The sequence below is a fragment of the Hypanus sabinus genome, chromosome 14 (assembly GCF_030144855.1).
Source record: "Hypanus sabinus isolate sHypSab1 chromosome 14, sHypSab1.hap1, whole genome shotgun sequence".
Lineage (NCBI taxonomy): Eukaryota > Metazoa > Chordata > Chondrichthyes > Myliobatiformes > Dasyatidae > Hypanus > Hypanus sabinus.
Window position 1 is genome coordinate 95,710,650 of NC_082719.1, and position 26,244 is coordinate 95,736,893.

The 26,244-nt window shown below is 40.8% G+C and overlaps 1 protein-coding gene across 10 annotated transcripts in view; it reads right to left on the reverse strand.

Annotated features, from left to right (window-relative positions):
• Positions 1 to 26,244, reverse strand: part of nedd4l (NEDD4 like E3 ubiquitin protein ligase) — a 423,982-nt gene that overhangs the window by 77,539 nt on the left and 320,199 nt on the right. For all 10 annotated transcript variants that reach the window (XM_059989671.1, XM_059989670.1, XM_059989668.1 and 7 more), the window contains 3 exons: positions 14,688 to 14,811; positions 8,843 to 9,022; positions 6,034 to 6,105 (listed from right to left, as the gene is read on the reverse strand). In XM_059989671.1, coding sequence (XP_059845654.1) covers positions 6,034 to 6,105; positions 8,843 to 9,022; positions 14,688 to 14,811 — 376 coding nt within the window. The remainder of the gene's footprint in view (positions 1 to 6,033; positions 6,106 to 8,842; positions 9,023 to 14,687; positions 14,812 to 26,244) is intronic.

Consider the following 26,244-nt stretch of genomic DNA (forward strand, 5'->3'; position numbering starts at 1 on the left):
CACTTAAAGAGGAATGGTTTATTGTCCTTAGAACAGCTTCAGGTTTACTTCCACTTAAAAATTCAGCGTGCTCATGTTGTTGTCACTGGGCAAACCATTGCACACCAGAAGAGGAAAGTATTGAATTCAACCCTGGGATAAAGATATTGTCTGTCGCCTCTACCAATGCCTCTCCTAATCTTGTAAGGCTCTGTCAAATCTTCCCACAGCCTCCGAGTTCAGAGTTGAACTTTAATTGTCATTCAACCATATATGAAGACCCATGAATGCAGCCAAATGAAACAGCGCTATTCTGCCACTCCAGAAAAATGAACCCAAGTTTGTCCAATCTCCCATTATAGCACATCCAGGCAGCATCCTGGAAAACCTCTTCTGCCTTCAAAGACTTGACATCCTCCTTGTAATGGGATGACCAGAACTGCATGCAATACTCCAGATGTGGCCAATTAGGGAGTTATAAAGCTGCAACATAACTTGCTGACTTTTGAACTCAGTGCCTTGACTAATAAGAGCAAGCATGTCATGTGCCTTCTAAACCACCCTATCAATCTGTGTAGCCACTTCCAGCGAGCTACGAACTTGGACACAAAGAAGTTAAGGACATTTGACCTACCAAGCTGCAACACTTCACGTTTGGTTGGGTTAAACTCTATCTTGCCATTTCTCCACCCATATCTGCAACTGATCTAGATCCCACTGTGTTTTTTGCATCAACACCACCAATTTTCATATAATTTGCAAACTTACAAACTGACACATCTACATTTTCATCCAGGTCATATATATGTGTAAGAGTTATAAGTGGACAGATACAGTAGCATATCTTCTCACATATAACACTTAATGTGGGACGGAACAATAGTGTAGTGGATAGCACACTACAGTACTCTATACCAGTACTATACAGTACTGGTAACCTGGGTTCAATTCCCGCCACTGTCCTGTTTGTATGTTCTTTCCGTGACTGTGTGGTTTTCTTCCGGGTTCTCTAGTTTCCTCCCACAGTCCAAAGATGTACCTGTTGGTAGGTTAATTGATCATTGTAAATTGTCCTATGATTATGCTGGGGTCAAATTAGGGTTTGCTGGGCAGCGTGGTTCGAAGGGCCAGAGTGGCCAATTCTGCACTGTATCAAGAAATAGATTTGAATCTAGAATCTTTGGTCATATGAGATGCGTTGTGTTATGAAATGTCTGGAAGGCATGATGAAAGCAGATCTATGAACAATTACAGGGATAATCATACACCCAGCCTTTCAGCAAATGCTCACTTCATCCTATGATAGAATAATGCAAGCAGCTGTTGTTGAAAAGTTACACAACTTTACTTTTATATCACACAGCTGAAGGGGATTACGGCATAAAAAGTACTGGTGGAATAAATGACATTTTGTATTAAAAGTCAGTTATTTTAAGAGCTGCTTCATGCCAAATTTCTGACCACAAGTTCCAACATGAAATACATTCATGAAGGAGGAAGAAATCATGTTTATACAGTTTGGACTTCTGGAAAAGGAAGCCACAGGAACACATACCAGTTTTCATTGAGGGATCAGAAGTGGAAAGGTTGAGCACTTTCTAGTTCCTTGCTGGCAACATCTTTGAGGGTCCATGCTAGGCCCAACATATTGATGCAATTACAAAGACACCAGCTATATTTCATTAGGAGTTTGAGGAGATTTGGTATGTCACCAAAGACTACAAATGTACTGTGGAGAGCATTCTAACTGGATGCATCACCGTCTGGCACGGACAGGATTGGGAATGTTGTAAATGCAACCAGATCCATCACGGACACGAGCCCCACCCCACCAACCCCCCAACCGCCCCAGCATCCAGGACACCTTCAAAAGGCAACATCCACCACTAAGGAACCCCATCACCCAGGACATGCCTTCTTTTCACTGCTACCATCAAAGAGGAGGTACAGGAGCCTGATGACACACAGTCAACATTTCAGGAACAGCTTCTTCCATTCTGTCATCAGATTTCTGAATAAACGATGACTTCATGAACTCTACCTACTTTCCCTCTCTCTTTGCATTACTTACTTAATTTAATTTTCTTTTTTATATATACTCCTTACGGTAAATTAGTTTTTATCACTATGCATTGCAATGTACTGCTGCCACAAAACAACTAATTCCATGACATATGCCAGTGATATTAAACCCGATTCGGATTCTGCTGAAACATAGGAAACACAACAGGCAATTTGGATTCTCTGAAGCTACTGAACAAACAATTTACATGGGGCAGTATGGTGGTATCGTGGTTGGTGTAATACTATTACATCACTTGCAACCTGAGTTCAGTTCCAGCCACATTCTCCGCATGATTGTGTGTGTTTCCTCCAGAGGACCGTAAAACATAGGATAAGAATTAGGCCATTCGTGCCATCGAGTCTGCTCTGGCATTCCATCATGGCTGATTTACTATCCCTCTCACCTCATTCTCCTGCCTTCTCCCTGTAACCTTTGACATCCTGACTAATGAAGAACCTATCAACGTCTGCTTTAAACATATACAATGCTGTCTGAGGCAATGAATTCCACAGATTCACTATCTTCTGGCTAAGGAAATTCTCTTTATCACTGTTCCAAATGGTTGATCCTCTATTCTGAGGCTGTGGCCTCTAAACTCCACCACTATAGCAAACATCAATTCCACATCCATTCTATCCAAACCTTTTAATATTCCATACGTTTCAATGCCATCCCCTACTCGTTCTTCTAAACTCCAGTGAGTACAGGCCCAGTACTACTAAATGATCCTCATATGTTAACCTTTTCATTCCTGGAATCATTCTTGTGAACCTTCTCTGGACCCTCTCCAGTACCAGCATATCTTTTCTTAGATAAGGGGCCCAAAACTCTCACAATACATCAAGAGTATTCTGACCTGTGCCTTATAAAACCTCAGTATATATTCTTGCTTTTGTATTCTAGTCCTCTTGAAATGAAAGCTTATATTGCATTTGGCTTCCTCACAACTGACTCAAGCTGCAAGTTAATCTTTAGCGAATCCTGCACAGGGACTCCCAAGTCCCTTTTCACGTCTGAGTTTTGAATTTTCTTCCTGTTTATAAAACAGTCTGCACCTTTATTCCTTCTAGCAAAGTGACTGATAATGTACTTCCCTACATTATATTCCATCTGCCAATTTCCTACACTGGACTCCCTGTTTCCCCAACATTACCTGCCCCTACACCTGTCTTTGTATCAACCACAAACTTGGCTACAAAACCATCAATTCCATCATCCAAATCATTGATAGATAATGGGAAAAGAAAGGGTCCCAACACCAACCCCTGTGGAACACCACTAGTCACTGGCAGCCAACCAGAAATGGCCCCTTTTACTCTCACTCTTTGCACCTTGCATATCAGCCAATCTTCTATCCATGCTAGAATCTTTCCTTGCTGTGGCTTCTATCCATGCTAGAATCTTACCATGCTGTATCTCTAAAATAAAGGCAATTATGCTTTAATGGAGTAGATTGGGCTGGATGTGGCTGGAAATGTCACCTTTGTTCTGTGTACCTGTACTTATATGAGCCAGATATGTGCCAAATATTTACTGTTGCTAAACTAAACCAAAGGCATACTTTTGCTGACCTGCTATCAGTGAGGGCTGGATGGTGAGCGGGCTTCATGTAGTAGAACACAGAGTCTCAATCACTGCATTAACCCCCCCACCAGGCACTGAGAGAAAGGCAAACCCAGGAGTGAAGTTTTAACACCTGAGAAAGCTGTCCCTAATTTAAACAATTTTTACATATTTGATATTCAAAAACAACACAAATCCTATTGAAAATGTAAATAATTGAAATAAAAAATTGTTAAAAATCAAAACAGAAAAATCAACATTATACAAACCAAAATTTAGAATAAATGACCAAACTCCAGAAGACGAGGTCTGATGGGTGGAGGTCTGGGGCCTGCACCCAATGTCTGCCAATCTGCTGGAACGCTAGAGGCCAGAGGCGGCCTGTCCAGGGATTAGAGGACTGCGTCTGTGTGGGGGAGAAGGGAGTAATGGGGCTTGTTTTGCTGATGTTGTTTTGTTGCTTGGTGTGTCCTGTATTGCCCTGCCGAGCATTGCGGGTAAGCTATGTTGGCAATGGAATGTGTGGTGTCTCTTGCAGCTGCCTCCAGCGCATCACTAGGTTGCAACGGTTGTTAATACAGAAGACGCAGTTAACCATATGCTTTGATGTACATGTGATAAATAAATGAACATGAAATCTGAATCTTCCCTTTTCCTTTCTAAACAACCCAATTCCAACCCCAGTTAAATTCAATGCAATCTTACATCAGTTTGGATGGCATAAATTCCAACAAGCCAAGATGATTCCAACATCTTCAAAAATATCAAGGCCCTCCAATAGATCCCAAATGAAGCCCAGTGTCAGAACAAGCAGCGGCACATCAACGAAGGGGGCAGAACTATTGTCTAGAGGTAAGCACAACACTTTACAGTGATGGTTGTAAGGTGAGTGTTGAATTCCCTCTGTTTCCTGTCAGAGTTTTATACGTTCTCCCCGTGACCACATGGGATTCCTCCTGGTGCTCTGGCTTCCTCCCGCGATCCAGAAGATTTATGGTTAGAGTTACTGAATTGTGGACATGCTATACTGGTGCCTGAAGCATAGCACCACTTGTGGGCTGCCTAGCACAACCCTCACTGATTTGACGATGCAAAACGAAGCATTTCAATGGACACATGACAAGTAAAACTAAACTTCCTATCTTTCAGTAAAACTCTGATCGTCCGGAATCTACTTGTTCAGCAGTATCAATGGTTTGGCATCTGCCCGGTCGTTAGATCCTCGTTATCTGTGTATCTGCTGTTCAGAGGTCCTTGCCGTGTCTAAGGGTTTGTGGACTGGGTGCGCAGCTAAAATCGGGGTCAGGACACCGTTAGTCAGGAACGTGGGTAGGGTGCCAGGGTCTGGACAGCTTGCTGCTGTTTGGAGTATGTGTCACATTCTGGAGCACTTGCATTTTTGACCAGCTGAAAGCTCTCCTTCGCACATTCCCTTTACACCAGGGACTCCCAGCCTGGGGTCCACAGACCCCTCGGTCAATGGTGAGGCTCCACGGCACAACAAAGGTTGGCTTAACAAACCTCTGCTCTACCCAGTTCGTGGGTCAGCTTCACCGTCTCATTAAAACTCCACCTGTTCTCTCCAGCGTAACATTGATAAAAATGTGTTGCTGTAAGAAAAGCGATATCCAGAGCGCTGAAAATCTGTCAACCAGCATCACTGATGTCCAGAGGATGCAGATCATTGGAGTTTTACTGTTGTCACTGAAACCACCTTGGTTCCGGACTGAAGTGCATCTGCACATTCTTTATGGGGAAGCCTGAGTTGCCTCTCAGATATGTGTAGATACACCTGAGTGCAGAACCAAGTAATGGATTCAGCTGGACGTTGCTGCTGTTGGGGTTTGGTTGCTGCCTAGATAATCTGTCAAAACAATGTACGGCACCTCAGGGATCAATATCCTGATACCTTCAATTCACCAAAAAGGAGAAGTAACTACTGATCTAAACAATGTACTACAAATATACCTCAACCTACATAGCAATTATTTCTGAACAGCAAACCGTGGATTTACAGACTTGCACAACACGATGTGAACTTGGGAAGAATTTCCATAAAAAACTTTACAATAGTTTGTCAAGGTTTTATGGAAATAATTCAAATAGCAAAACACATTTACAAATTCCCAAGAACTACAGGCGAGATGAGCAGGGATGAAATATGGTTAGTGTTCCAGGTCTGAAACCAACATTACTCTCTCTACAGGTATTGTCTGACCTGACCAAGTATTTTCAACTTCTAATTCAGCTCCAGCATCCACATGGTTTTCATTTTGTATTAGTATTTATTCGCACACTTGGGATAGATAAGAGAAAGAAAGCCAGTATAAGCTATGAACTAGCGTTAAAGCAAAGGTCTTGCAAGAAAGTAATAAAGTTAAAGTAATCAACAGAGAGGCACAGGAGATTCACCCAAAAGTATTTACCGTTGAGGCTGGAGGTTCACCTTCAATACCATCTGTCGCACTATAGGAACGTATCCTTGCAAGAGATTCACTCTGGGAAATGCAAGAAGTAACGTGAAGTTGGTTACAAAATTTTCAATCAACAATATTATAGCTTCAGTTACAAACTGCCTCTTTTACTGGAGTAACCAAACTAATAAACCATTCTGTTTTAGTCCTGCAGGATCCAAGTCTGCAATTTCTATCATCAGATGTACAATACCATAATTATGCTCTGCCGTTCCAGCATGGCTGATTTATTACCCTCATCAACCATATTCTCCCCATAATCGCCGTAACCTTTGATGCCCTGAATGACGTGGCCTCCATAAGGGAAGCAGATTGTTTGCAAACACTATCGTTCCTAACTGCCCTTCCAAGTCACTGTTTCTGCACCATTTGTTTCTGCCTTGAGACCCTTACCTGAAGGTTTAAAGTAAATTTATTATCGAAGTACATTTGCGGCACCATATACAACTGTGAGATTTATTTCTTGCTGTCATTTACAGTAAATCCAAGAAGCACAATAGAATCAATGCAAGACCTCACCCCAACAACATGGGTAGCCAGCCACTGTGCGGAAGGCAACAAACTGTGCAAATACAAAAAGAAATAACAACAATAATTAATAAATAAATAAACAAACAAATAAAGAAAGAAGGAAAGAGAAGATGAGATGAAGAGTCCTTGAAAGTGAGCCCATAGTTTGTGTGAACAGTTCAGTGATGGGACAAGTGAAATTGTGTGAAGTTATCCTGACTAGCTCAACAGCCTGATGATTGAGGGGTAATAGCTGTTCCTGAACTTGCTGGTATGGGTCCTAAGTGCTCCTGTACCTTCTTCCTGATGGCAGCAACAAGAAGAGAGCATGACCTGGGTGGTGGGTGTCCTTGATGATAGATGCTGCTTTCCTGCAACAGTGATCCATGTATATGTGCTCAACGGTGGGCTGGGGATTAACACAGGAGAAGTATGTTCAATCATAAACTGTCAGCTAGACAGTGCTGCTGTTGAGATTAAGCTGTTGGCTAGATAACATATGAGGAGCATTTGATGACTCTGGGTCGACGCTCACTGGAGTTCAGAAGCATGAGGGGGAATTTCACTGAAACCTATCGAATATTGAAAGGCCTAGATAGACTGGACTAGGAGAGGATGTTTTGTATAACAGGGGAATCTAGGACCAGAGTAAAGAATAAAAAGAATAAGCCTCAGAATAACGAAAAGTCAATTTATAACAGAAATGCAGAGGAATTTCTTTAGCCAGAGTGTGGAAAATCTGTAGAATTCATTGCCTCATATGGCGTGGAGGCCAAGTCATTTGGTAGATTTAAAGAGGTGGTTAATAGGTTCTTGACTAGTCAGGGAGTCAAAGTTTACAGGGAGAACGCAAGGAGAATGGGGCTGAGAGGGATAATTTATCAGCCACAATGGAATGGTGGAACAGATTCAATGAGGCAAATAATCTAATTCTGCTCCTATGTCTTGTGATCTTATTTATAATCTGTCAAAACAATGTCAGTTACCTCAAAAATCAATATCCTGATATCTTAAATTCTGCATGAGAAGGGAAATGACTACTGATCTAAACAGCATACTTGAAGTATTCCTCCACACACCAAACAGCAGATTTACAGACTTCTACAACATTGTGAAGTCTTTGGTCGGTTTATCTTGAAGAATATCCATATCACTACCATTTCCTTAAGAAAACACTTAAAAAATGGTAGCTTTGCCAGTGCTGTTTACATCCACTGAATGGATAATATGTACTTTCTTATTCCGATGTTACATTTAAAATATTGCAAACGTAAAAGCATAAAAAAGAGACAGGTGTATGATCCATTATTACACCACATTAACACAAGAACAGCTTTGATTCTGTTCTCAATTTCACCATTTCTGTTCAGTAGTTTACATTGTTCAAAGAAACTTTATGCAAGTGTGCATGGATTTGAAAAATAAATCATTCATATGGTGCAATTATTATTGATATACTTAGAAGTACAGAAGCAGCTTCATAAATACCAAGCATACTGCAATGCCAACCACTCTTAGAATTACAAAAATAACTTAACTTTTCAAACATCTTCCACAAACTTGGAAACCTTAAGGAAAAGGAATGAAAAAAGGAGCAGGAATGGGACATTGCATGGCTTTTTCTTGCACTGCCTGTCAAAGACATCATGGGTGGCCTAACCATGTTTTTTATGAAATGATAACATTTGTTGAAGAGATAAATTTATTAAGTAACTACAGCTGATTAGAGTTTTTCATAAATTTTTTCATGAAACAGCAAACAATGCCTGTGTGATGTAGACTATCAAACACTTATGGTTCCCACACGATCTGTCAGCTCCATGTGGTATCTGCAAGGCAACACCATACCCGCTTCTTGACAGTAATAAATTTGATAAAGTAATAAGATGTTTCGATAAAAGTTTCAATATTGGCATTTCTTGGTCTGTGAAATTAATTTCAAAGTTGTACATTATGAAATATCTCAACTTCAAACTATGTAAACATTATTAATTTTGAAGCTCTGAAAAAAAACATGGACTTCAGGCCATTGTACAAAAATCCAGCAAAATTATCAGCATGATCCAATGAGCTGCATTACCAACAAATATCTGTATGGAAATGTACTGAACCTACTTTTCTGTTTATGAATTCCAGAGTTAAAACAAAAAAGAGAAGTGTGTTTTGACAAGTGATTTTGCAAAATAAAAAATTTGGTGAATAATGTGACAGATTTGGACAAAATTCCATTGCTGAAGTGACAGATACTCACAGGATGTGGACCAATTTCTTCCCCGTTTGACTCTGAAGTAACTTGCAATCTCCTGTTTAGCTCATCAGAGAGGTCTGGTTGGCTGATCTCTGATGCACTGGGTGGAGTGGTAGGAGGGGGTAAGGGTTGGAAGAGTTGATCAGCATCAAGAAAAGATTCTTCAGAGATGGTTTCCCATGGCTGTACAACAAAACATATAAACAATACTTGATGGTATCATATCACAAATATTCTCCAAATTTAAAGCTAAATGTTTCTGAAATATTCTATAGCATTCGCAGGAAGTACAGTGCAGTACAGAAAACACAAGACTCAAGTTCAAAGATCAAAGTCAATTTATTAAAGTATGTATATGTTATCATATACAGTGCCTATAAAAAGTATTCACATCGCCCCGGAAGTTTTTATGTTTTATTGTTTTACAACATTGAATCATAGCGGATTTAATTTGGCTTTTTTTGATACTGATCAACAAAAAAAGACTCTTGCTTGCCAAAAGTGAGAACAGATCTTTACAAAGTGATCTAAATTAATTACAAATTTAAAACACAAAATAATAGACTGCATAAGGATTAACCGCCCCCCCCCCTTTAATATGACATTCCGTATCATTACTAGTGCAGCCAAATGGTTTTAGAAGTCACATAATTAGTTAAACGGAGATCTGTTTTTGGAGACCTGTGTGTAGTCAAGGTGCTTCAATTGATTGTAGTGAATGTACACCTATATCTGGAAGGTCCAACTACTGGTGAGTCAGTATCCTGGCAAAAACTACACCATGAAGAAAAAAGGACACTCCAAGTAACTCTACAAAAAGGTTATTGAAGAGCACAAGTCAGGAGATGGATACAAGAGAATTTACAAGTCACTGAATATCTCTTGGAGTACAGTTAAGTCAGTCATCATAAAATGGAAGTAATATAGCACAGCTGTAAATCTTCTTAGAGGAGGCCATCCTCAAAAACTGAGTGACTGTGCAAGAAGGGGACTTGTGAGGGAGGCCACCAAGAGACCTATGACAACTCTGGAGGAGCTTAATGTGAAAAAGCCTAAGGAGCTGATGGTGGATCTGAGGAGGGCTAAGGCACCAGAGACCCCTGTTTCCATCCAAGGGGTCAGTGTGGACATGGTGGAGGATTACAAATACCTGGGGATACGAATTGACAATAAACTGGACTGGTCAAAGAAGACTGAGGCTGTCTACAAGAAGGGTCAGAGCCGTCTCTATTTCCTGAGGAGACTGAGGTCCTTTAACATCTGCTGGACGATGCTGAGGATGTTCTACGAGTCTAAAGTGACCAATGCTATCATGTTTGCTGTTGTGTGCTGGGGCAGCAGGCTGAGGGTAGCAGACACCAACAGAATCAACAAACTCATTCGTAAGACCAGTGATGTTGTGGGGGTGGAACTGGACACTCTGATGGTGGTGTCTGAAAAGAGGATGCTGTCCAAGTTGCATGCCATCTTGGACAATGACTCCCATCCACTCCATAATGTACTGGTTAGGCACAGGAGTACATTCAGCCAGAGACTCATTCCACCGAGATGTAACACTGAGCGTCATAGGAAGTCATTCCTGCCTGTGGCCATCAAACTTTACAACTCCTCCCTCAGAGGCTGTAGGCTGGTCCTGGACTTATTTCCACTTGGCATTATTTACATTATTATTTAATTATTTGTGGTTTTATATTGCTATATTTCTACACTATTCTTGATTGGTGCCACTGTAATGAAACCCAACTACCCTCAGGATCAATAAAGTATGTCTGTCTGTCTGTCTGTCTGTTACAAGCTTCAGTGGCTGAGATGGGAGAGACTGCGTATACAACTACTGTTGCCCAGGTGCTTCACCTATCGCAGATTTATGGGAGAGTCGAAAAGAGAAAGCCACTGTTGAAAAGAACCCACTTGAAATCTCAGCTAGAGTTTGCCAGAAGACATGTGGGAGGCTCAGAAGTCAGCTGGAAGAAGGCTCTATGGTCTGATGAAACCAAAATTGAACTTTTTGGCCATCAAACTAAATGCTATATTTGGCATAAGCCAAACACCGCACATCACCAAAACACACCATCCCTACCATGAAATATGGTGGTGGCTGCTTCATGCTGTGGGGATACTTCACTGCAGCAGGCCCTGTTAGGCTTGTGATGGTAGGGGGTAAAATGAATGCAGCAAAATATAGGGAAACTCTGGAGGAAAACTTGATACAGTCTGCAAGAGAACTGCTACTTGGGAGAAGAAATTTTTCCAGTAAGACAATGACCCCAAGTATAATAGCCAAAACTACACATGATGGCTTCAAAAAGCAAAGTTAATGTCCAAGAGTAGCCAAGCCAGAGATCTGACCTCAATCCAATTGAGAATTTGTGGCTGGACTTGAAATAGTCTGCTCACTCGTGATCCCCATGCAATCTGACAGAGCTTGAGCAGTTTTGTAAAGAAAAATGGGGAAAAATTTCAGTTCCCAGATGTGCAAAGCTGATAGAGTTATCCACACAGAGTCAGGGCTGTAATTGCTGCCAAAGGTGTATCCACTAAATACTGACTTGAAGGGGATGAGTAATCATGCTATCAATTATTTTGTGTTTAATATCTGTAATAAATTTAAACTGATTGTAGAAAATTGTTTTCACTTTGACACGAAAGAGTCTTTTCTGGTGATCAGTGTCAAAAAAGCCGAATTAAATCCACAGTGATTCAATGTTGTGATGCATTAAAACATGAAAACTTCCATCGGGGTAGGGGTGGGGGAATTGAATACTTTTTATCGGCACTATACCAACCTGAGAGTCATTTTTTGCAGGCATTTACATTAGAACATAAAAATACAACGGAGTCAATGAAAAACTACAAACTTTTGGGAAGATTAAGGCAGCAAACACTCAATTCATTAATGCAGACTAGCATTTTGCTTTAAAACAAATCAAATCGGCAAAGAATTACAGGAAAAATTTTGGGTTTGATCCCCAATACAGTTCCTCATCGCATCTACATTAAACTGAGGAAAGTTGCAAAGAGGTTTTGCTGTTACGCAGAAATTCTGAGGGAAGGGGGAAGGGAAAGAAGAAACTTATTCTAGTTTAAGTGAGAAGCTCTAGAAAAAAGGGTGCTGAAGACCTTTCATATTTTTTTCTGACCATATGCATTTTTCCCTGAATTGTATCATGTCCTTGTATGGTAGTGCTCAGTACTGACCTGCAAGAAAGTACTTTCTAATATGTCTAGAATGAAAGAGACCATCCCATTTCAGTTCCACGCACCCCCCTTCACTCTCCTAAATTTGCTAAATACACTGTGAAAAAGCTCTTGAATTTAGATAGCTGATGAGAAGTTATCATTCTGTTGACAATCAAACCATTCCATGAGATGATGTGGAGATTTATTGCTGGAGATCCTTTCAGAGTATCTTCCTAAGTTTACCTCAGCATTTTTACAAGCAACCCAAAAGATCCCAATTTTTTAGGAATACTCCCAAACCATTTTTGGGAATGGATGAGAAAGTGTAGTTGGATACAGTCCACTCTCGCATCCCTTCTTTTCATTAGTCCCACAACCTCATCATTAAATATGAGAACTTACCATCCTAGATTTTCATTGTCACATTTACACTTACCTGTGTGAAAAAAATACTTACTGATTTAATTTCAAATGAACCAGCTCTAATATTAAAATTATACTCCAGCTTTATAGAATCGGAGGAAACGCATTTTTTTTCTCCAAACTCTCTCTTGGACCTTCAAAACTGTACAATGCTTCTCTTTTTCAGTCCTATCTTGGCCTCAACTTCATCAAACTACAGAAATGCTAGCATGGGTATAACTTCAGGTTTAACCACGACAGTTTCCTATAAATTTTCTATGCAAGTCTCAACCTATCAGGTCGGCGTGTCTCAAGAGATAAAGAAACTCCCTCAATCCTATCACTACCCTGTTGTCCCAGGGCACTGTTAGTCAGCCAGCCTTAAATATAATGAATTTATTTGGTAGGTACGCCCAGGATGTTTGAACTGTGACCACTTGGTGATGCTGTTTGTGATATCTGGAGAAAAACATGCTCTGTGGGTTTACCTTTTGCTGAACAACTATTCATTTCTGATTATAGGTGTTGCCTATCTCAGTGAACTGCATGCAGAAGAGATTAAAACTCTGAGTTTCAATAGTACTGAAAGAACAATGAGTCAGCTCACAGAACATTCGGACTTGCATCTCATACATTAATTACTTATCTAATCTTCTAAATCTACTCAAAATTCAAAATTGTTTAATGTCATTTCCAGTACACAAGGGTAAAGGAGAACAAAATCTTTGTTACTCCGGATCTGATGCAGCCCATAAAAAGCACAGTAAGATAAAGAACACAATAATAGAAAAATACAATAAGCAAAAATACATGATAGTTTATATAGTATGTTGTTAAAGTGACACTAGATACAGGAGTGTCTGTACATAAGGTGACTCCGACAGGAAATGATAAAGTCGTAGTGGTGGTGTGTTTGGTGTGAGTGGAGGTGTGGATCAGCCTTACCACTTGAGGGAAGTAACTGTTTATGAATCTGGTGGTTTTGGCATGGATGCTGCTTAGCCTCCTCCCTGATGGGACTGGGACAAACAGTCCATGAGCAGGGTGGGTGGGATTCTCCGTGATATTGCTGACTCAAGTATACAGGCGTTCAAGCCATCCTGGTAACCGAGTGTAAAACTTGGCTTGCCATTTTTCAAATAAGAAATTAAACCCATTAAGCCTGCTGTCCCCTCAAGTGATTTAAGAGACCTCATAACGCCACTGGGAACAACAGAGGAGCTTTCTCCCATGCCCTGGTCAATATTTATCTTTCAAACAACTCGTACAAATTGGCTGTCACATTTTCTACCTTCCACCGATGTCTACACCTCATTGGCTTTCGGACATCATCGGGTCATAAAAACACCACATTAACGCAAGCTATTGATTTCTCATCTTTCTGGTTGGACAGCTTTGTTGTTCAGCTTTGCCACTGATGAGGTTATTGAAATAAAAATAATCCATCAAGTTGATTAGAAATATACAGTGATGATTACCTGGAGGTTAACATGGTTGCCACATTGTCTAAAATGGACATGAAAAAAAGAGCAGTCTTAACAGTCCTCTCTGTGCTGTTATTATCCAGAGTTTGTGAAAGTGGCATTTATGTTACAAATAGAATATTCTACGTTAATTCATATTTAAATGCAAAAAGATTTTTTACATGAAAAATCTTAATTATAAAAGGGATTCCCATCTGCAGTCAGCCTATAATAATATTTCCATCTCTCAGCCTCTTTTTTAATTAGGAACAATTTAATACAACATTTTAAAATGTTACACCTATAAATTATCATACAATTAATTTTACTTTGCCTTTCACTTGTTGGGAAGTGAGTGGTTGGGGCAGAACATACCGAGACTTATGCTTAACTGATGTTAACTACCTGGCAGCATGATAGAGTAGCGGTTAGCACAACACTTTACATTACAGGTGGCTCACGATAAATTCCCATTGCTGCTTGAAAGGAGTTTGTATGTTCTACACATGACCACGTGGGTTTCCTCCGGGTGTTTTGGTTTCCTCCCACAGTCCAAAGGTGTACTGGTTGGTAGGTTAATTGGTCATTGTAAATTGTCCCGTGATTAGGCTAGGACTAAATTGAGGGTTTACTGGGGGGCACAGCTTAAAGGACCATAAGGGCCTACTCCATGCTATATCTCAATAAATAAAAAATGTCTTTAGAAGGTGCATACTGAAGGTGAAGTAAATATTGAACACAGTTAATATCAGACTCACTGATTTACATGCACTATAAAGAGAAACTGTTTTTGGATTTCTTACATCACCGCCATCCCGAATATCTGTGGTCTCCAAATCTTCACTAATGTGTCGACGTGACCGAAACACTCTGTGAGCTTCTTGCTGGATTTGCCGAATGTTGTTGTCGGAGTCATTTTCTACATCTCTGCCAAATATAGAGAATGAGTTCTCATGTGAGCAATACTGATCACCATGTAAAACTTTTATTAAAAGAAAACATTGGCTTAGATTTTGGGCAGAGAAGCACTGATTACCTCAGCTAAGTAAATTCAGAATCAGAATTAAATTTATATGATTAACAAACAGTGCAAATGCCTAAGGCACTAGCGTATCTAAGACTTTTGCACAGTACTGTATTTGTCAACATGGAGCACAGAGTGAGCTTGTAAACCCGGTGGGAGCAAAAGATGTTGGGAATGACGAGGCTGGAGCGCCACGGGAGGGGTGTTTGACAGATGTCAGAGAAGGAATGCCATGGGTAGGGGGAGAGGGGGTGCAGATGGAGACACGCCCAGTCATGAGACACCAGGCAAAGTCATTTTATTCCAAACAATTGGATATTGATCATTATCGATTGTTTCTTGTGTTTCCTGCTCTCTCCCCTCTTCCTTTCCCTTTTCCCAACCATGATTCCTTTTTCCCTGTTCCCTTCCCACTCTCAGTCCACAACAGAGAGATCAAATATGATGGCAGAATATAGTATTAATGGTAGGGCTCTTGGTAATGTGGAGGATCAGAGGGATCTTGGGGTCCAAGTCCATAGGACGCTGAAAGCACCTGCACAGGTTGACCCTGTGGTTAAGAAGGCGTACGGTGTACTGGCCTTCATTAATCATGGAATTGAATTCAGGAGCTGAGAAGTAATGTTGCAGCTATATGGGACCCTGGTCAGACCCCACTTGGAGTACTGTGCTCAGTTCTGGTCGCCTCACTACAGGAAAGATGTGGAAACCATAGAAAGGGTGCAGAGGAGATTTACAAGGATGTTGCCTGGATTGGGGAGCATGCCCTATGAAAACAGGTTGAGTGAACTCGGCCTTTTTTCCTTGGAGCAATGAAGGATAAGAGGTGACCTGATAGAGGTGTATAAGATGATGAGAGGCATTGATTGTGTGGATAGTCGGAGGCTTTTTCACAGGGCTGAAATGGTTGCCACAAGAGGACACAGGTTTAAGGTGCTGGGGAGTAGGTACAGAGGAGATGTCAGGGTTAAGCTTTTTACTCAGAGAGTGGTGAGTACGTGGAATGGGCTGCCAGCAACAATGGTGGAGGCAGATACAATAGGATCTTTTAAGAGACTTTTGGATAGGTACATGGAGCTTAGAAAAATAGAGGGCTATGGGTAAGCATAGTAATTTCTAAGGTAGGGACAGATTCAGCACAAGTCTGTGGGGGCTGAAGGGCCTGTCTGGCTGTAGGTTTTCTATGTTTCTATATTTCTAGAGACCCATATATGAATCAGGTGTATCATCACCCATGTCATGAAATTTGATTTTTTTTTGCTGCAGCAATACAGTGCAATATTATTACTGTACTGTGCAAAATTCTTTTGTTTTGTTTCAGCAGTACAACGTAATACGTAAAAATGACTATATTACAATAAGAAACATAAATAATGAAAAGAGAGCAAAATAGTGAGCTCATAATTATGGACCATTCAGAAATGTGATGGTGGAAGGGAAAGCTGTTCCTAAAACACTGAGTGTGTGTGTCTTCAGACTCTGGTACCTCCTCCCTGATTGTAGTAATGAGAAGAAGGCACGTTCTGGATGGTGAGTCTCCTTAATGATGGATACCGCCTTCTTCAGGCACTGCCTTTTGAAGATTTTGTTGATGTTGCGGAGGCTATGATGGAGCTGACTGAGCTTACAAGCACTGCAGCTTTTTGTGATCCTGTGCAGTGGAGTCTCTGTCCTAGGTTGTGAGAGTGCTTTTCCCTATACATCTGTAGAAATCTGAGAAACCTTCTGGAGACATTCCAAAGCTCCTGAAACTCCTAGTGAAACATAGGTGCTGACGTGCTTTCTTTGTGATTGTAACAATATGTTGGGCTGAGGATCATTCAGAAATTGAGCGTTCACAGTTAAATGTGGATACACGTAGTTACTCTGGGGATTCTTCATTTTTCCAGTGTTTGCTGCATTCTGATTTCAGTGTATATTCAGCAATAACCTGAAACCACCATGGAGTAGCAAAAGGAGGCCATTTAATTCAAGTTTAATTGTCCTTCAACCATACATGATTACTCATGAACAGAGCCAAACAAGGCAACATTGCTCTTTCTTTTACAAAATATCTTTATTACAACTTCAGTGCTAGAATACTCTCTCTCTCTCTCGCTCGTCCGAACGTTCGCTTTACGATAACTCGCTGTTACCGAGGACGAAACATTAGTACCTGTTTTCACTAACCAAAAAGGCTTTCCGCTTTTACGAAAAAAAGACGCCTGCTTTATACGTGTGTTTACCCCGAGAAAGACTACAATGACTGTGAAGCCTTATGTGGGCAGTTGTGTGCGCATGCGTGTACGTGCTGATTTTTTTTCTCCAAATCGATTTTGGCTCGCTGGCTTCCCGATTTTGATAAGATATATACAATATTTCTACTTTATATATGCTGTATATTTATCATATCATCCTGCTTTTACTATATGTTCGTGTTATGTTAGATTTTATGTGTTATTCGGTATGATTTGGTAGGTTATTGTTTGGGTCTTGGAACGCTCAGAAATTTTTCCCATATAAATGACTGGTAATTGCCTCCTCGCTTTACATTTCGGCTTACAAACGGTTTCATAGGAATGTTCTACTTTCAGATAGCGGGGGAAACCTGTATGTGTATGTAAAACACAGTACCAACAGTCACAAACAGCACAAAATACCCATAGCAGGTGTAAGACAGAAAGATGCAGCCATCAATAAAAGAGTCCAAATTCAAACCATCCAACACCACCAAAATCTGCAGAACACTACAGCAGAGTTTGCCTTGCGCCCAGCAAACACGGAGTGGGGGGGGGTGCACTGATTTCAGCCTGGATGCCACACCACACCCCCCCACCCGAGGGAACAGACCAGTTCAGACTCCTCTCTTCCGGCAGCGGTAAATAGGCGATACCACAGCTTCAGGCCTAGTCCTTGCACATACAGGATAGTAACCACATATAGCATAACAGCAATACAATCACGCAAGTTATCTATGTACACAGCCCAGACCCTGAGTCCACTGTTCTGTCGAGCGAAAGCAGCCCGGATGCTGCAACACACCATCCAGGTGTAGTGCATCTTCTCCGATGCCTCTCTCCCAGCGGCTGTAAGCAGGTGACACAGTGGCTTGTCCAACTGAATGCACCAAAACCTGCAGGCAGCCACATTCGAGTTTGTCTTCTGCTGAGAGAACACTGGAGGCGGAGAAGTACTGACTGCAGCCTGGATGCGTGCCACACTGCCCATGGTGGAGCTCGCCAGCTTTGACACCTTTCTCCCGACAGCTGTAAATGGGCGACCTTGTGGCTTCAGGTCTAGTCCTTGCTACAACCGATTTCATAGAGCTCCTCCCCCATCTGCTCCTGCTCACAGTGAATCAGTGAGTCAAACTTGCGGGATTCCTCGTTAACAATATTCTAAAGGGTCTTGCAATCACAAGAAAAATGACTAAGATGGCCACTCGCTAATAGACTGTAAGCCTTCTTCAACTTGGACAGCATCACGATAAAAAAAAACTCCTTCATACCGTATATTCTGGAATATAAGCTGACTCGGGGTATAAGCCTACCCTCCATTTTCAAGGTTAAAAAAGTGACTTTTTCATGTTACCTCTGTATAACCCGGCCCCTTTTGTCGAGGTTTTTAATCTAACCAAAAAAGATCACAAGATCTCACATGCCGGCACTCGGCTTTGTCGGATCTGGAACTGGGAAATTTTGTGAACCAGTACCTGCTAAGAAAACAGGCCTACACATTGTAGAGTGTTATAAGCGAATTCTTAATAAATAAATCAGGGAATCAAATTTTGGATTTGGTTTCCAAAGGAAAAGAATCCCCTGAAATGTAACCCCCGTGAAACCATTGTAATCTCATTAAAACATAACACAGGGTAGCAGGATCACTTCTTGTACTCAGTATTGAGTTTGTGACCACCATGTACAAAAGGTTAAAACGAGTGTGATATGATGCTGGTTTCAAACTGAAGGTTGTTGATTTTCCTAAAGGAACGAATAATTCTGCAGCTGCTAAGAAGTTTAGTGTAAATGAGAAACAAGTGAGAGAGTGGAGAAAGGCAGAGGACGCGCTGAGGGAAATGCCAGAGACAAAATGTACAATCTGCGGGAAAACATACCAGTGGCCAGAACTGGAAGAAAAAGATTTAGAGTGGGTGAATCACCAGCGATCGTCTGGATACATTGTTACCAGAGAAATGATACAAGCTCAAGCGCTGAAATGGGCCGAGAAACACCGTGAGGTCAGAGAAAATTTCAAAACTATGTGAAGTTGATGCACCCAATTGATGAATAGACATGATCTTGTGTTGAGACTAAAAACAAAGATTACTCAGAAAATTCCCCAAGGGTGTTGTTGATTACGTTCAAGAACGCTGCTGGATGGATGAAGCAGGTTGCTTGAAGTAGGTTTATTGGTGTGGCGTCGATGTCCTTAAGGTTTCAGGAAGGAAAAGTCGCTACTTGTCTGGGACATTTTCAAAGCGTGCTTGTCAGGTGAGACAAAAGCAGCATTGAAAGCTGAAAATACGGACATTGCAGTCATCCCCAGTGGTTTGATGTCCGTGGTCCAGCCACTAGATGTCAGTTTAAACAAACCATTCAAAGAATTCATGTGTCGACAGTGGAACGAATTTGACTCAAAAACAGCCAATAAATACGACCTGTCTTTCGTGTATTCGTTTTTCCAAAGTTGGCACCCTCTGTATAAGCCAACCCCCTAATTTTAGGACCAAAATTTGGGGCTAAATTCTCAGCTTATCCACCAGAATTTACGGTATTCTCTGCCAGCGAACAACTCACTGATGGGGTAGACCTACAGTATTCTAGATCCTTAGCATTCAGCAGAATCTTGTGGTAATTAAAAATATGTTCAAATATGACAGAGCACCTTTTGTATACCCTGTGGAAGCCACTGCGACCAAACACATTGCCATCTTACCAGAAGTTTATTGGGTGCACCTCAGTGCCATGTAAGAGCTCGTCCTGTCTATCCCAAAGTCCCATCCTCTCTTCTAAACCCTGCAAATTCTCTACTTTCAGACTGAATCTGCCTTCACCAAGAGCCAGACAGTGCATCCAGGCTCTTAACACTGACACGGTACAGAAAAAAGTGTTCCTGTCACTTTTACTAGCCAGCTGAACAGTCCAATGACCCATGAACACTACTTTATTATCCAAAGTTCAGAAAATTTATCTTCCAAGTACATTTATAAGTCATCATATACAACCCTGAGATTCCTTTTCTTGCGAGCATCTCAATAAATCCATAGAATAATAAACATAACAGAATTAATGAAAGACCTCACCAACTTAGACATTCAACAAGTAGGAAAAGAGATCAAACTGTACAAATACAAAAAGAAAGAAACAATAATAATAAATAAATAAGCAATAAATATTGAGAACATGAGATGAAGAATCCTTGAAAGTGCGTCCATTGGTTGTGGGAACATTTCAATACAGGTTTCCCCCGCTATTCGAAGGTAGAGGGTTCCTATGAAACAGTTTGTAAGCCAAATGTCGTAAAGTGAAGAAGCAATTGCCATTTATTTATATGGGAAAAATTTGTGAGTGTTCGTAGACCCAAAAAATAACCTACCAAATCATGCCAAATAACACATAAAATAACAGTAACATAGAGTAAAAGCAAGAATGATTTGATAAATACACAGCCTATATAACGTAGGGATACTTTTCTACATTTATTGCAGCACTGTCCACCGCAGTGAAAATCTCCCGCAAGCGCTCTTGGCAGCACTCGCGGCAAAAACACACGGCGCAAGTGCTCCTGGTGGAAGCACTCTTTCCAATAACCTTTAAGCTAAGAAGCTACCCTATAACACATAAAAATACACAACCTTTATAAAGTAGAAATACTGTACGTCCAGTGTAGTTTCATTTACTGAATCGAGAAGACAGTGAGGACACTGACGATGGTGTGTTAGGCTGAGTCGTCGGAGGTTGGGGTGGTGGGAGGTAGAGGAGACTGGTGTGTCATCTCATCGTCATCTGTTTCCATCAGGGCAGGCAGGTCACCGTCTATGTCTGCCTGCCTCAATGTCGAAGGTCGAGTTTCGTCGTCTGCTGTGGCTGATGCGGAAGGCTTGAAAAACGACAGTATGCTTGACTGCTTAGCCTCGCACATTTTTCTATCATACAGTTTTGTAAGCACACAAACCATCCTGCAAATATGCCTTAAACCTACATACCCTTTCAAAATTAAAGTCATACTTTTCTGCAATCATTGCAGTGTTGGCAATCACAGTGAAAATCTCATGCAATTGCTTCCCATTCAGTTCCTGGACGACTTCACTTTCGGGCCGTTCGCTACTGCGCTCAGTTTCAATTGTTATCCTTTCCTCTTCATCAGCTCTTCATCTGTCAGTTCTTGGTCATGGAATGCCAAAACCTCTTCAACATCATCTTCGTCAACTTCCACAAACGCTCAGCCAAACTCACTATGTCCTTACTTTGTTCACCACGATCGAAACGCTTAATTAAATATGTCTAGTTTTACACTAACTGTAACGCCCTTATGCACTCTTTTAGGCTTTTCCGATACCTTGGAACTCATCTTGCTAACGGATGCACAAAATAAATCAACATAAAGCACAGATGCTCACATGCATTTGTTTAAGCAATGCCAGCTAGAATGCAGTTCCGGGAGAGGAGCCTGGCTGCTTGGTGTGCACGCTGCCTTTTTTTATAACAGTGAAAACACCTTCTGTTAGCGAAAACAGGTAACTAATGTAGGCCTTTCATAACAGTGAGTTGACGTAAAGTGAATGTTCAAAAAACAGGGTAGACCTGTAATGGGGCAAGTGAAGTTGAGTTGCTCTCCCTCTCCCCCCCCCCTTCTCTATCTACCTATCTATTACAATTGCATCTTATAGTAATTTTTTATGCATTGCACTGTACTGCTGCCACCAGACAGCAGTACAAAACAGACACCAGACAAAATTCATGACAATGTCAGTGACAACTTTCCCTTTAATTTTTTTTACATCTGCGTGGACCAGCCATTGCTCTGAGCAGGAATTTTTTTACATAGCCTGAAAACTGCACAGCACTTTAAATGTTCTTTTGAAATACGCATACTATGAATATTTAGAAGGCGTTGGCCGACAGGTTATTAACAATGATCTACTGACTTCCATTCTGTGTTTAGTGTTACAATTTGTAACAGTCTTCTAACTTGACACACTGACAATGTAAGTACTGAAGCTCTAAAATGTACATTTATTATTTAGTAAATGTATGGATTACATTCAGGGTATTTCACAATTATATTAACATAGATTTCAAAATTTTATTAACATCATAAAAAAGAAAAGTCCAGCTGCGCAGTAACAAAGGCAACGTGTGTGGGAGCTGTTCAGTCACTGTGCAGCCACACACCTGGCCATTTTAGAGGGAACTGATGGGTTAATAAACTAGATTCTGATTTTGACCTTAACTCTATGTCCCTTGGTTCTTGACCCCCTTTGCCAACTGAAACATCATCTCAACCTACTCTAAAAACCAGTCAAGATTTCAAATATGTCCATTAGATTCCCTCACTGCATTCCCTCCTCTCGCCTTCTAGCGCAGCGAAGAACTACACCTCATCAGCATTCAATTATTTTAGCTAATTTCCTCTGCACCCTCTTCAAAGGCTTGACATTTTTACAAAGTGTTGATTAACTCTGTACAATTTAAGCAAAGCAAAGCAATGCCCTAGATTCTGAGTAAAGTAGCTAATGGCACCTACTGCCACATCAGAATCACAGTCAGGTTTATTATCACTGACATGTTGTGAAATTTGCCTTCACATTCTTACAAGGTACAGAACTGGGCACAGTAATCCAGATATTGTTGCAACATTTTGATGAAGGTGCTTCGTGAGCCCCTCATAATTGTCCTCCTTTAATTGTCGCATGTCACACCCTGACCAACACATCACAGCAAATTTCTAATATATGGAATGAATATGGCAAATAAAGTTGATCCTTGATAAAACCAGGATCCTATGCCCTTTTCTAAACCACCATCCCAATATGCCTGTCACTTTCAACAAATTTTCTGAATGGACATTGAACCCATGAACACTACCTCACTACCTAGATTTCATATTTTGCAATACCTATTTAATTTTACTATATAAAAGTATGTATGTTTGCTGTAAGTTAGTTTATTGGTTTATTGTTATTATGCATTGTATTGTACAGCTGCTGCATAACAGCAAATTTGACTACATACACTGGTGAAATTAAACCTGATTCTGATTCTGAATGTGTGTTTACACCACCAGACTACTGCCCTTTCCACGGTATTGACATTTCTCAATGTTCCCACCGCATAACACTTAACATTTCTCAGTACTATATTTCATGTGGTATTGGTTTATTAGTGTCAAATGTCTCAAGATACAGTGAAAAGCTTGTCCTGCCTTCTATTCATGCAGATCAAATCATTACACAGTGCACTGAGGCAGTACAGGCCAAAACAATAATGCAAAATGAAGTTTAAGAGCTGCAGAGAAAGTGCAGTGCAGGTAATAATAATGAGGTAGATTGTGAGGTCACGAATCCAACTTTTGAACCAGCAGAACTATTTAACAGTCTTACAGCAGTGTGGTAGAAGCTGTCCTTGAGAATCTGCTTCTTATTCATCCATCCACAGTGAACTGTAGGGCACTGAGGAGTGTGTTAGAACAGAGTGATCTAGGAGTACAGACCACATAATTCCCTGAATGGGCATCACAGGAAACTGGAGTCGTAAAGAGAACTTTCGACACATTTATCATACCTTTCCCTTTCCTTTCCATCTCTTTGCCTTCCCTACCCACCTGGCTTCACAAATCACCATTAGGCTATCTCCTTCCCCCTCCCCAACCTTTTTATTCTGATGTCTCCCCCCTTCCTTTCCAGTTCTGAAGAAGGGTCTCAGCCCAAAATCTCGACTGTTTGTCTATTTCCATGGATGCTGCCTGACCTGCTGAGCTCCACCAGCACTTTGTGTGTGCTGTTTTTGCACGCTAGCCTTCATTAAGCACAGGAGTTAGGATGTTATGTTGAAGTTGTGTAAGATGTCGGTGAGGCTGAAATTGGGAGTATGGTGTGCTGTTCTGATCACAAATCAACAAGAAATATACAAATAAGATTGAAACAAAGAAGATTGGAGAAAATTTACAGATGCTGCCAGAATAAGTTAAAGGAAAGGTTGAATAAGTTAGGACTTTAAACCCAGGAGCCTCAGAGAATGAGTGAAGATTTGATAGAAGTATACGGTAAATGAAAGAATGTTTTTTCCATTGGGATTGGTAGGACTACAAGTTGAGATCATGGGTTAAGGGTGAAAGGTGAAGAGTTTAAGGGGAACATGAGGAGAATCTTTTTCACTCAGCAGGTCATAAGAGTGTGGAATGAGCTGCCAGTGCAAGTGCTGCATGTGAGTGCAATTTCAATGTTTAAAAGAAACTTGAATAGGTACATGGATGGCAGGGATCCATAGGGCTATGGTCCAGGTGTGGGTCGATAGATCTAGAAGGAAGAATAGTTCAGCATGGACTAGGTGGACCAATTGGCCTGTTTCTATGCTGTACTATTCTATGGCTCTATGACAAGCCTGTCAATATTTTCTTGAAACAATTACTCTCCTCACAGCGCATGGCAACTCCTAGATTTGGGTCGGCTGCACCTTTTTAAATTGTGCTCCATATACATAATTTCAAATCATTAATATTATACAGAAAAGTATTAATCCTCCTACCAAACCCCTGTGAACCTATACTTCTCTTTGTCTAAAATACACAATGACAATCACTACTACTCTCTTTCCTACACAAAATGCTGGAGGAACAGCAAGTCAGGCAGCATCCATGTAGGCAATAAACAGATGATATTTTGGGCCTTTGTCATGATTGGAGTTCCTCCAGCACTTTGTGTGCATTGCTCTGGATTTGCAGCATCTGCAGAAACTCTTGTGCTTATACTATGTTTCCTGTTAGTTTTCCAAATGTTGTCCATGCCCAATGTTGTTGTGAAGCAACCCACCTTGATGAAAGGTCTACTATACTCATCAAATTCCTTTTGCAAGTCCATATCAACTGCAGTTCCCTTATTGACATTCTTTACTATATCATCAAAAACACTGTCCAGTTGATGAGAAATATTTAACAAAACCATGATGACTAATCAGTTCAAATTTTGACTTATGACCATCTAACTATCATTGATTATTACTTCTGTGACCATGTCCCACCACCAAGGTTAAACTGTCTGTTCTGTAGTTGAGAATTTTCTTTTCAATTTTATACTTATTTTTCAAATCTGAAACTCTCGCCTTAACTTGATTCTCTTTCTTCCTTCACTGGACTGGAACCGAAACAGCTCAACATTAAAGCCCTCCAATTGTTCAAAAACTATTCCAATTTTGATTGCCAAGCTTAGGCACCAGTTTATCTTGATCAGTTCACTGCTCATTTTCATAAACCATCCCTCTTCATATTATTATTTTTCAAATTTCAGATTCAGATTAATTTACCACATGTACAGTACTGTACAAAAGTCTTTGGCAATAGTCTTTGGTAGTGTAGCTCAGGTGCCAAAGACTTTTCTACAGTACTGTACTTGTCAATGTGGAGTGGAGAGTGAGTTTGTGAAGCTAGCAAGAGCAATTGATGTTGGGAATGGTGAGGGTGATGTGCCGCAGGAGGAGTGTGGGACAGGTAGTAGAGGAGTGCAAGCTGCATGATGTGGCATGGGTGCAGACACCCCCAGCCTTGAGATACCAGGCAGTCTTTTGATTCTGAACAATCGGTTTATTGATCATTACCAAATGTCTCTCTGGTGTTCAACGCTCCCTCCCCTTTCCCATCCCCTTTTCCCAACCATGAATTGATTCGAGAGCTTAAGGTAAAAGAACCCTTAGGGAAAAGTGATCATAATATGATTGAATTCACCTTGAAATTTGAGAAGGAGAAACTAAAGTCAGATGTATCAGCATTACAGTAGTGTTAGTGGAATTGCAGAGATATGAGAGAGGAGTTGGCCGGAATTGATTGGAAAAGAACACTGGCAGGGATGACAGCAGAGCAGCAATGGCTGGAATTTCTGGAAGCAATTCAGAAGACAGAGGATATGTACATCCCAAAGAGGAAGAAGCATTGTAAAGGAAAGATGACACAACTGTGGCTCACAAAAGAAGGCAGAGCCAACATAAAAGCCAAAGAGAAGGTATATAATAGAGCAAAGATTAGTGGAAAGTTGGAGGATTAGGAATCTTTTAAAAACCAACAGAAAACAACTAAAAAATTCATTAAGAATGTAAAAATGGAACACGAAAGCAAGCTAGCCAATAATATTAAAGAGAATACTAAAA